The sequence below is a fragment of the Nuphar pumila genome, chromosome 2 (assembly GCF_984573655.1).
Source record: "Nuphar pumila chromosome 2, dmNupPumi1.hap1.1, whole genome shotgun sequence".
Lineage (NCBI taxonomy): Eukaryota > Viridiplantae > Streptophyta > Magnoliopsida > Nymphaeales > Nymphaeaceae > Nuphar > Nuphar pumila.
In genome coordinates this window covers 144,994,711-145,007,956 of record NC_143250.1, presented here as the reverse complement: position 1 = coordinate 145,007,956, position 13,246 = coordinate 144,994,711, and the positions used below count along the sequence as shown (strand labels likewise).

Here is a 13,246-nt window from a genome sequence, read left to right as displayed (position 1 = left end):
CATAAAATGGAATGAACTCGGGTCTGGTATCCGAAACACTATACACCTTTTTCATTGGGGCTCCACACAAAGGAGTCCTTGGGGAGCCCCAAGGGTCATATTTATGACCTTTTGGGACCCCAACGACTCCCTTTGTGGGGGTCGCCAATGATCCAAAAAGGGAGAAAAAAGGAAAGAAATAAAATAAAGAAAAAGAAAAAACCTAAAATAAGTTGTTTTAAAACAACTTATATTACATGTGAAAGACCAAAATACCCCTGTCGGGTATTTTGGATAAAATAGAAAAATACATACATATATGATGCATATATATATATATATATATATTTTTTTTTTTTTAACAGTATGGACCTTAGATTTTTCCATTTCATGAACAATAAAAGAGAATCTTATTAAAAGATGGGTAAAATGAAAGGCCAAAAGAGATAGGTGTTGAGAAGTTAAGGATTTCCTGGTTAGATAAACTGAAGAATAATCCTTTATAGTTATAATATCGACTTTACTTTTAACATCACAATTCACAAGCACCTAACTAAGCAACATCTTCACTCAGTCACCTGCATATGATTCAGAGTGTAGTTGAGGTTGGTTCTAGTGGATAGTGCTGTTTGTCTCTTTTATTGAGCATAGCAGTGTTCTACTCCAGTGATGTCTTTCACACTTCCACTGCATGAGAAAAATCCACCATCTCTGATTCTCACCATCTTATGCCCATTGAACAAATTTCTGCTTAAGTCAATTCATCTGCAAGGAGAAACTCTTATAACAGACCATGACCATCAGTCATTCTAATGCGATTTATGCATGAAGAAGACATGCCAAAAGGTATAGGTTTTCATCTCCAATTCATCTCATGAACCAATCACTCTGTCTTCTGTAAATTTTCATGGCTGAATGTTTTGTCAGTGTAGGCCAACTCTGTAAAACCTCTCTATTGGATTTTTTATTGTTTTACTTTTAAGATATTTTCAGCAGCAGTTACTGTGAGCAATTGTTTTTTGACAAATGCAGACTCTTAACTAGTTCTTTACAAATCTATGTGCACTTGGTTCTAGTTAGGCTCTTGCTATTTTTCCTACCATCAGATGCAATTTATACACTTTTGTGAGTTGACCTTTTCCTTTTGATGGCCAATCTCTGGATAACTATGAGAATAAGTATCAGATATTTCGTTTCTTTATATTTTCTTTTTATGCAGTGAGCCACCTGTTATTATGATGTAGGATCCAATATCATTGGTCATGTGTGACCTCATTTTAACAGTAGTTTATGATCGGAGTACTTGTGTGCCTTGTTTCAGTTTTCGATTTTTGACAATAAAATTTCACCCATGAGGGTTCTGCTCATCTGGTAGGAGCGTGTTGTGTATGTCACCATGTGTTGGGACATTGCAATTTCGAAACCCATGGGTGTATAGCCTTTGGCTATTGATGACTCTGGGGAGTATGTTCTTTAGAGGGATCATTCCCCAGACCGGGTTGACTAAGTTCAGGTCATTGTAAAAGGAGGGGACCTTAATCCCCCAGCTATGTTATGCAGAAAAAACCAACAAAGTTCTGAACCTTTTTGAACTCTATTTCCCCATCTGCCTAAATGACAGAGGGCTTGTTAGTTTTTCTTTTGGCTTATTCATGGCAACTGTGTGGATTTCTCATTTTTTAATTGGAGTGACTGGTTTAATTCCAAATAACTAATATCAGGTTAACTTTTGCGAGATGTGTTGTATAGATAAGGTTGATAAACTAATTTAGAGAATGATTTTTACTAATGTCGTTCCAACGCTGATGTTTCACTCGTAGTCACAAGATGTTGCACGGGCTTTTGGAGCTGTTTGTACGCCAGAATTCTTCCTGTTCAAAAAGGTAACTTCAGCTTCAACAACATATAACTAACTGGTTTTAATTTCTTCCAAAATGGTTGAATGCAGGTACTTTATCAGTAGTTGCTGCAAGTTAGATATTTCATGGTAAAACTATGGCCTTTAGTTGCTTCACTCCTTTTTTCTATTATAGTCAAAGCCAAAAGATGGACATCTTTCCTGCCATCAGAGAGTGGAAACTAAAAAAACGAACCTAAGCTTATTTTTGTTTTACTTATTTGTGAGAAGAAGCTATGCACTTCAGGCAATTCCAATCATTAAAAATATCCATGATTAATGAGAAATGTCAATTATGTAACAGTTTATGTAGGGGATATTGTCCCATTTACTTGATGGATCAATGAGAAATAGTAAACGTGTCCAAAGTCAAAGTCATATGAATGAGAAATAGTAAGTGTCCAAAGTCAGTCATATAAGCATATAATAAACAGTATCTTGCATTCTGAACAGTATGTTCTGATGATAACAATAGAATACATATTTATCTGCTATGCATAAAGAAGAGAAGGGAAATGGCTGTGGTTTCCCAACTGAATTGATCTTTCAATTCAGTGCTTAATCTTAAGATTTGGATGAGAGAGCTCAACCAAAGGTTGGAATATGTAGCTTCATCTCAGGACGTAGACAGATCTCAGACTATTGGAGTAAGATGCTATCAACCCAAGGCCATAAATATGGATTGCTTTCTAGGATTTTGGTTGTGATTGGGTGTCAGATGAATCGAAAAAAAAGGCATTTTCTGTGGGCTATGTCATAGATGGCATAGGGAATGGAAATGACCATGAGCGAGTTAGGTTGAGAATATGTGGTTCTGTCATAAGACTCAAACTCCATACAACTTGGCATTCGATAAATTTGCAAAATCTGGCTTTTAACTTCTGTCACACTATTCGTTTGTTGAAGTGACAAGAGGTTATCATTGCTTTGAATCATGCCATTGGATTTTGTCAAGGTCAAGTCTGATTCCACTTGAAGGCATGGTCATTCTACTTGTATGGATCCTGATAAAGTAACCTATGAATTTCTAGGCATTTGCTACTTAAAATTGCAAATTCTTGACATTCCTAATGCCTCTACATGCTGTGCTACCATATGTAGGTGTTGCAAGCTGCAGCAATACTTTAAGCTATGCCTTATTATTAAGGAGAAAGTAGCTAGTACAAGTACTCTAACCAAGCAGAGGTAGACAACTTAACTTCCAGAAGATTAATCTAGGGCATAATTTCCAGCATATCTCAAATCCAAGATCTTGGATATTGAACGGTTCTACAATAAATACATGTAAATTTGATAGCCAGGATTTTGTATGCTGTTTTGTGGATATTTAAAAAATAGTACTACTTTCCTTTAATAAATTAAATTTGCTCTCTCTCTCTCTCTCTATCTCAATGCTCTATGGGTTTGGTTTAATTTTTGAATGCTCTATGCACTATTTCAGCCTATCTGAATTGTATTTGATATGGATGTGCATTTGTATCTAATGTATGTTTTATTTTTTTGAAGGATGAGGGAAAGCCTTTTGAGCTTTTCTACCACGGGCAGTTTGATGATTCACGACCTGGTAATAATGTACCTGTCACAGGAAGGTACTTTCCACGATTTACCTGCTGTTATTAGCTCTTCTGCTCTGTTTTTCTCAGTTCCCTCTAAATTTATGAAACTCAACTATTTCTGCAGGGACTTGAGGTTGGCCATTGACTGTGTCCTTAGTGACCAACCATATACTGCTGCACAAAGGCCCAGGTATTTTTCATGTCCAAGAACTTGCACATATGTTTATAATCCTTCATCCAAATCTGGATGATATTGATCATTGGATGCCTCTTTTTCCACATGTCAACATGCATAGGTACATATGCCTGCACATATATTCAGACTAATTTTCAATGCGAGTTTTAGGGGCCAAGTAATTCTTCTAGCCATATGTTCAGTATGTTGGTGTATGACATATAGGGATGTGCTGCCACCAGGTTGCAATCACGCCTGTTTATTTTTGACAAGAAATCATGAATCTTACAGAGATCTTTTGGTTATCCTGATATCTGTGGGTTCAAATGATGTTCATACCTTCTTTTGAATTGTTTATCATGCACTGCTACTTAGCACTTGTACCGCCCGAACAGAATCATCTAAGTACACATGCATTCTTTTAAACCATAACCATATGTTGCCCGAGTATAATTGATTGTTAATGAGTTTAGAAAAGCAAAAATACTTTGATCTGTTTTACTTATATGGTTATCACATCCTGGTGTTCTTTCTGCAGTGTTGGATGCAGTATTAAGTGGCACCAAGGAAAGTAGTGGCTGAGCGTGTCCGCTGTTGAAGTGAACCTTAGCTGTAAAATGCGTCAACTGAGCTTTCCTACTTCTTAGGTACAGTTTCTGCAAGTATGTTGGTCCAGTCCCTCGTACCTATGTAGTTCCTGGTTTCATCATCTTGTTGGTTGTTTAAGAGAGATCTCATGCTGATTCACTAATGCCAATGATGCAATTATGTGAACAATGACATTACTGAACTTTGCCTTACTAGGAATATAGAATTATGATTAAGCAGGTCTCTGTGGCTTTAAGGATCCATGTTTTCTTCTTGGTAAAAGGTTTGTATGCCATTAAGATGTGGCAGATGGGCACACACGGGCGGAGCTCAGGTTGGATCAGGAAAACCAGACCTGCCTGGGGCCATGCTATGTGATACTAATCAAGTTGCACCTAGACCAGGCTTGGCTCAATGAAGGTGGTCCTAGGTTTGTCAACGCATGACTCTCGACCATGCTTAGTCAAACATGAGCTCGGACTCTGGATTGGAGGAGGCTTGTGTGACCATTGTGGTCGGTCCATGGCAATGCATCGATCATGAACTTTGGTTATCATGGGCGTGTTCCTGTTATTGAAACCGGGGCCCCAGCTATTGCATCTGAACAGTTTGTCTGAGTTAGAAGTTTTTTTTCCATTAAGAACGGGGAAACCACTTTCGGAATCAGAGATCTAGTCTTGACGGCTAAGCCTGCCATACTTACGGTCGCTGTCCTGATGGCATAAACCGGTGGCATGCTGAGTTAGAAGCTTGAACCAAGTAAGGTATAAGATAGGCTCGAGCCAAGATTGTCAGTTTGTGTCGCATGGGCTTTTACTAACCCTATGTCGTCAGGGTCAATCACATGACAGCATTTTGAGTGGGACCTGGGTTCTGCTGTTGTGGGGCCCATGAACTGCCACCATGTGCTTGGCCCATGAGTTCATGGGTCCCACAACCGCAGAATTCAGGTCCCACTCGAAATGCTGTCACGTGATTGGTCCTTACGACATATACAAGACGCCTTAAGTGATCATGGATCTTGTCCCTCTTGATGGAGTGGGAAGAACCACGAGGGGCTCGCTGGAGAGAGGTGAATGCATACATGTACGTAACCCTTTGGTGCAGATGTGCATATGGTGTAAACTGTAACCACCCTGTCATGGGGTCAACAAACATCAAGCATTGGGAAACCATGCGGCATTCAAGTGGGTTGAGCATGAAGGATATAAGCTCAGAGGGTGTTCGGCCGGGTGCTCGTGGGGTGTATTTATGTGCCTCAAGTCGTGTGGGTGGACGATAACTATAAGTAGTGAATGTAATTCAGAAAGGCTGTGTGGAGATGAGGCAGCCCGGCCCATCTCAGATCTAAGTGTGCTGTTGGGTTCGGTCTTGTCTATCCGGATGCCATTGTATACCTAACCAGACTCAGTTTACAAGTTGAGCCAGGTCAGACCCAGCATCTATTGGACTTAGGGCTGCACAAGGCAGTCCAAACCACACTCATCTTAGGTTGGGAGCCTGACTACTGGTTAGACTACCCATTAGTTTTATTTTTCGACAGAGAGCTGGGGTTAGGCAGACCTCTACCAGTTATACAACCATATCATTTGGGGTTCGAACTTACAACGTCCCAAAATAAGGTGATGTGCGCTAACTGCTCCTGCCAGACAAGAGGAGCCCCCGTTGGTGACTTCCCATTAGTTACCCGACCTGAAAGAGTTTTTTTTTTTGCATTTATTATTTGAGTACCTGCATGGCCACATATTTCTTACGGAGATGTTTGTTTCGTCCCCTTTTAGGAAAGTGACTTTCTTATGGAAGGGAGCTTCTTTCACAGGAAAGAGCATGAAACAAATGCCCAGCCTCTTCAAGATTGTTTGTTACGTGCTGAAAAGGTCTAATTGTAGAGTCCATAAGGATGACTTGGTTGGAAACACATGGAATTAGGTCTAAATGGATTGACTTGCTTGAGCTCATAGAGTGCCAAGTCCTGTGCTGATTTTCACCAACCCATCGAATTATTATGAGCCGAGCTTAGCCTATGAAGGTGGTCAGCTAGGTTGAGCATTGAGTTGGGTGCTTGCTGGGTTATCGGGTGTCAATCTGAGATGGCTGGGTTCGTACAGCCTATACGGTTTGAAACTCTGACTTGGGCCTGGCCCATCTGAGCAATAAACTGGACCGGATTTGAGTCTAAGCCCGAGAAAAGGGAAAAATTCAATAGGGCTCGGCCCAATCTGACCCAAACTTTACAAGATTTAGGCTCAGCCTGAACCCAATAATACGCCCGAGCTTAATCCAACCCATTTGTATAATTAACCGCCATGTACTTGGTTCTGTTGGTTTTCAGTAAACTGTAAAAAAAAAATCCCACAAAATTAGTACTTTTCCATCTTTTTGTGATTTTATTTTTTTGTTAGTGGTATCGTATTCATTTATTTTTGTGCTTTGTCTTATTTGATAATTTATGTTTCTGATTTTACTTTTTTTTTCTTAAAAAGAAAAAGCTAATGTCTTTCCATAACATATCACAAACATTTATGGTTACGGAGATCGGGTCCGGTCCCACTTTTGGGACAATTCCAATCAAGGTCCATCCCTATTTTCTGGTGACATCACATGAGTGTCTGAACCTCGAGTAGGGGTGGGTGACAGGTAGGGCAGCCTGGTGGGCCAAGCCGACCTGGCCCATCATGGGCTGAGTTTGGGTCAGGGTTTTAGGCCATGACATGTTAGCTACCAGGTTGAAACCCCTGGCCTGTTATATAAATGGGTCGAGCATGGGTCAGCCTACGAGGTACCGCCGACCCGATGGACTTGAGTTACCCAATTAATTGCCTTAAAAATATGAAAACTATCAGGCCGCTGCATGGTAAGCTGGTAACTGTAATCGTTTACCTAATTAGTTGCATTAAAACTGAAAAGATAATTAGTTGGGTGCATGGGGTTGTTGGGTTACCATTTACTTTAGAATTAGGATTTTTTGGGCTTCATCCTGCAAACTGCAAAGCCTCTAACATCAGGCGAAGAATTCAGTGCCTTTGATCTTATAGGAATTGATTTATTAACTTAATTCAGAAATAACTTACAAGCGGGTTTGGGCCATGTCAAACTGACGTGCTGAACATTGGCCCATTGGGCCAACGAGCTGGGCCATGGGGTTGCCTTTCAGGCTCGAGCTCATTAAGAACTGGGTTAAAACCTGTCCCGTTAATAAGGATTCGACTGTTTCCTGTCTGGCTCATTCTCAAAACCCAATGGGCCATGCTCCAAACGAACCTAGGACGGGTCGGGCTGGCTCAATGCCCACCAGTGATTTTTATCTCTGATCAATTCTTGTTGACTTGACCAAAGAAAATTAAGAAAGCATTGACTTGTGTCTTGATTTGCAGTTACGGGCGGACATGGGTCAATGCCCAGTTTTCGCTGGTGGTCAATGTGTCAGTTCTGTACGGAGTTCCTGACCTGGCCCAAAACAAACAATAAGACACTTAGACTCCACAAAGCATTTAGGGCAAGAGAGAGTGAAAAGGGGGAAAATTCTTTGTATTGAAAGGAGGAGTTTGGTAAAAGAATGCTTACATCTGGGTATCAGGGTATGGGTTAGGGTTACTGACCTGAACTGCATTCAGATAGATCCAAACACAGACCGAGTAATATGTGGCTTGGGTTTGAGCGAATTTCATAGAGTATCTGACTGAATCCGGCTTGACCCAAGTATGTATGTATGTATGTATGTATATATATATATAATTTTAAGTAATGTAATATTTTTAAATAATATATATGGGTCTGGTTAGTTCTATTTTCTTGATCCAACATAATCCGAACACAAACCCAAACCGATAGAAGTTGGTTGGGCAGGTTTAATGCAACCTGATGGGTCCGATGCCTGATCCATTGACAGCCCTATTTTTCAGGTGCCTGGCCCAGGATGGGCCTTGCTTGGGCTGTATGTCCAGCTTGAAACCTGATAAGCCCTGAGCTTGACCTGGCCCATAGAGTGAACTAGAGTGGTCTATGGTTTGGGTAGACAAAATTTCAATTTGGGGTCCAGACCAGCCTGGACCAACCTGAGCCCAACTGCATTGTCGATCTCAATGTCAAATCTTGTTATTGGGATTTCCTTGGCAAGAAAAAAAATCTAGTGATATATATTCAAAAAACATTTTTGCAGATAAAATCTCAGGAAAGTAACGGCATACATAAAATTTCAAAAAAGCTAGAAAAATAAATAAACTTAAAAAATTGAGTCTGAAAGACCTTGTCCCAGGGCTAACCTGCCAGAGAACTGGTCCAGAGGCTGAAAATTTGACTGAGACTAGCCGAACCCCAGTATGATGCATGTTTGAAATTCTCTACGTTGTCGAACATGGAGCGTGGTTGTGGCATTTTTTATAGTCTAAGTCGGGGGGCAAGGTGTAAGCCCTTGGAGTTTTACGCTGCCAGGACAGTGATTATAAGTACGGCAGGCAGAGCCAGTGTGGCTAGGTCTCTGATTTTGGGGGTGGTTTCTCTATATAAATATATAAAAATAAGTCGGGCATTATTACTGATGTGCTTCTATGCATTGAAAAAGCATAAAGTCCTAGAGGAATTGGTCTAGGTTGCCTTAATTGAATCTACAGTAAGATTTAATCTCAATCTTGTGGTCCTATGCACAATATGCTCTTCTGATCATATTTCCCACAAGTTTGGTGGTTTATCCTCCTTAGGCCAATCCTTAAACAGTTTCCTCTATGATATTCAAGGTCCCCAAAGTGCCTTAAATGCCAGTAGTTGATCCTTAAGGCACATTTTCAGCTACAAAAATGTGATGCCCCCCATCAAATGCCAGCAGTTCCCAGCTTCTTACACTTGAAATGCAGTAGAAACTAACATGCCATGGCCCAGTAAACAATAATAGTTGCTTTGAGTTCGGCTAAATAGTTGTCATAAATGAGTACGGGTATGAGGCACTGATGCAGGAGTGGAGAGAGGCTATCCGGGTCTAAGGATCAATTTGGGTCCTGTTTTTAGTTTAGGTTTTTTTTTTTTTTTTTGGTTTTTGTTTAGAATATGATCTTTTATGTAATGGATCTATCTCAGATCCAATTTAGGATTAGGGTTTTCTTTTTTACCCTATAAATACTCATTAAAGGGATTGTTCGAGAGTACTTGATGAATGAGAACTTTTGTTTATTTCTTTGATTTATTGAATTTTAATTTGCTATTTTTCATTTTTTGGTTGTATTCTCATCATAGCTTCGTAGGAGTGAGAGTAACTTATACATTTTTGGCATCTTCAGGATCAAAGGTGCGTCAGGCACTTATGACTAGGGGTGGCAAAATCCGACCCGACCCCCCAACCCGCTTCTTAGCCGGGTTAGGGTTTGGCTTAAACGGGTTCGTGTCATAAATGGGTCGACCCGCCTAACCCGTTTATTAAACGGGTCGTGTTCGTGTTAGGGGTATGCCAACCCGCCAACCCATTTGACCCGTTTAATAAATGGGTTAGGCTGGCGGGTCAACCCGTTTACACGAACCCGTCAACCTGCAACCCATTTACACGAACCTGTCAACCCGCAACCCGTTTAATAAATGGGTTCGTGTTGTAAAAGTATAATATGTATTTTTTTTTTGTGTTTCTAATTGTGTTATTCGGGTTAGACAGGTTATTTGGGTTACTTGGGTCGGTTATCGTGTCTATGTTATCGGGTTGACCCATTTAATAAATGGGTCACCGTGTTGTGTCAACCCGACCCATTTATTAAATGGGTTAACCGTGTCATGTCGGGTTACCCGTTTAATAAATGGGCCATGTTCGTGTTTGCCACATCCGACCCGTTTAATAAACGGGTCGTGTTTGTGTTGAGGTATTCTGACCCGCCAACCCGACCCACCAACCTGCCGACCCTACACTATTGCCACCCCTACTTATGATGGGTGCGCAAAGGTGTATAAAGTACCATTGTACCAACACAACTATGCTCCGCATTGCAGCTGGGTCTGTCCTCTAAACCAGTTGGTGCCCCAACAAACGCTAGTGCATTTAATAAATTGAGCTTATAATGCAGAGTTAAGTTGAAAGAATGTCTGGTAGGGAGCTAGGATGCTGGCCACTAGAGCAAGGTGCAGGGGATTAGTCACTTGTTGTTTCCCTCCCCCACAAAGATTTCTTAGTCACCTTGCGCCAAGGGCTATGGACAAAGGAGTCCTCTCAACAACAATGTGGAGGACACATCCTAGGGCATCCCCTATACTTGGTAATAAAAGAATCAAGCCCCACGTTTGTATTAGAGATGATAATGTGATAGGGATGTTCTGTCGTCTGCTTTTGCATTGTCACATCCCAATACTTTTTGCACTTGTATCCCTTTATCTGTCCTTCCTCACTGGGCTGAGACTCTCTTGACAGCCTCACGTTGGTGAAAGCAACACATGAGGTTGCAGGCTCGTAGGGTTTAGCCCAGAGATGCCTTAGTGGCCATGCAAGAGATTTGCATCTTAATTGCAGTTGTTGGCTGGATCAATGTTGTCAGTATCGGTATCGACCCAGAATCGTTTGGCCAATGATTCAGGTGAACCGGCGGATACCGATTCTCAAGTGAATTGTTCTGAATTGGCTAAAAAATGACTAAAAAACATTTTGTGTCAATCAGAATGTGACACCTGTTAAAACCATTAAAATAATATAAAAAATAATAATTTTAAACATTTTTCACATTTATCAAAAAATAACCGATTCAGGTTAGTATCATATCGATTTTCTGCAGCCGATACTGACAATATTGGGCTGGATTTGGTCCTATCTGCAAAGTTTGAAAAAAGGGTCATTGACATGGAAATTGACAGCTAAAGGTGTTCTTGCTTTGGGGGTTTCCCTTTGAATTTTTTTGCTTGGTTTTTCTCTTTTATTTGTGAATTAGAGGGATAAAAAAGAAAAAATAACTGGAAAAAAATAAGATAACCATTTAATAAAGCAATTAGCAGATGAGATGTCACCAAGCTGAAGGGATGTTACAAATTCGAAACCCACAGGTATGTGCGCCTTGCCGCAAGGCTGAAGCTGAGTATACTCTCTGTTGGGCAAGGAGGACTTGGGGTTTTTGCACCTATGAGCTTGTGAGCAAGTGAGGTGGTTCTCCTCGATTAAAAAGAAGTAGTAATTAACAGATGATAAAAATAAGGAATCCAAAACTAAGGCAAGTTAAAAAGGGGTAAAAATGATTGGATAGTAAGAAGAATGAATTTATTCCAAAATTATGTTAAAGAACTGAGAATTTGTTTTTGGAAAAAAGGTATGTATGATGGGACATCTCTTTAAGCTGTGAATGAGCTGGATCTTGGGCCCGTAACTGATTTACTATCCCTACCATGCATGGATATAGATCAAAGTGATATTTGTCCCAATCCTGGATCCATGTACAGGTAATGGATTTGAAAAAGTCCCACATGTGTCTACAAGCATGAAGTGTTGGATAATGGGATAGAGAATTGCCAAACCATGCCCATGTTCAATCCTGCCTTTAAAATTCAGACCACCCCAAATGGATATGCTTATAAATCAAGGTCCAGCCTAATTGGAGTTGGGTTTGTCACTGTGGCTGAAAAGGGCAGTTCCATTTCTGGGGGCCACCTACAGATTTGATTGTCCAAGCCAAGTTATTTTATTCACGCACCAATGAGAAGATCATAATTCAAAGCCACATAAAGTTTCCTCCATTAACAGGGGGCTGTCTGAAGATCTTTTATAAAGAAGCAAGGGATGCGTTATGAAGTGAACATGGCCTGTTTCATATCAAAGGAGCTCCATTAGGTCAGCTGCAACTTTTTTTAGGTCCATGCCCTGCAAGGATCTCCATGGATATATATCATCATCTTTTGTTCTGCTTTTCATTTTTCTTTTAGATCTAGGGGTCCTATTGTCATCTGCAGTGACTCCACAAATTCATGAGTACATTGCCCTTACTAAGGGTCCCTAGTGAAAGGTTATTGTCTTGTCAGTGGAAGAGAAAAGCAGTAGGAATCAGCAAACATCCCCTTATCTTCATAACTAGACAACAATTTTTTGTTTGTCTTCTCATGAAGTATTGTTTTAGCTTTTTTTTAGGTCATTTTTTATGCAGCGGCATTGCATGATTAGCATGCAGCTCCCGACTGCTAACCATCTATCTCAACGTTTCTCGAGATGGGCACCACAATCATATTGAGAAATGCAAAGAAGGATGGCTGTCAGCAGGCCGTGCTGCATGTCCACCATGCAGCGATGCTGCATATAATATCTGTTCTTTATTTGTTTACTCACACCAGCCGTGCTCTCACCAGGGACTTGAAAACAGGTCACACCGTCACAGTCCCTCCAACCAAGTCTTCGTTTATATGATTTATCCAGAGACCCCAGTAGAGGACTAAAAGAAAACCATATATGCATTGTTTTCTCATAAGATTAAATGTTCCAGCTTTCGGTAGACCTAAAGGTGAACAACTATGGATGCGAAAGCTGATCCTGAAATGAAAGGAAATCATGTACCCTTCCGAATAGGCCAACATCTCCCCCACCCTCTTAATGATTTTGCATCAGACAACTTTTATTGCATTTTCACCCAACTCAGTGTCTCTCAAGGGATGGTCAAGGCAGTATGGGTTCACATGCACTACATTCAATGCTAAGGATTTAAGTAGCCCTTCACAACTTGTATTGCAGGACTCATTACGATAATTTGATTGTCAAGCATAAGACTTGTCATATAACCTTATAATAAAAGGCTTAATATGTCCTCTTAGTAAGGAATTTCTATAGATTTCATATCATGATAGTTTTCTATGTTGCCCACAAGGGCTTTGCTCATCCAGTGGGGGTCACTTGTGAATGTCACCAAGTCCATGGGACGTCACGAGTTTGAAACGTATGGTTGGTGTCACTTGTTGCAAGATCCAAGTTGGATGTACTCTCCGGTGGGCAGAGGAGATTTCAAAGGTTTTACCAACGGGAAACCTATGTGCAGTTAGTAATGGAAGGGTTTTATCTTGGCCTAGCCCCACCCCCTCCAAAAAAAATAAATAAATAATAAATTCCTGTCACCCAAG

General features: G+C 40.6%; 1 protein-coding gene across 1 annotated transcript in view; it reads left to right on the top strand.

Annotated features, from left to right (window-relative positions):
• The window catches only part of LOC149847465 (uncharacterized), a 52,383-nt gene extending 47,947 nt beyond the window's left edge, over positions 1–4,436 (top strand). Inside the window, exons 6-9 of the mRNA XM_089998430.1 lie at positions 1,800–1,862; positions 3,383–3,465; positions 3,557–3,622; positions 4,146–4,436. Coding sequence (XP_089854556.1) covers positions 1,800–1,862; positions 3,383–3,465; positions 3,557–3,622; positions 4,146–4,182 — 249 coding nt within the window. The 3' untranslated portion in view covers positions 4,183–4,436. The remainder of the gene's footprint in view (positions 1–1,799; positions 1,863–3,382; positions 3,466–3,556; positions 3,623–4,145) is intronic.
• Positions 4,437–13,246: the final 8,810 nt, after the last annotated feature.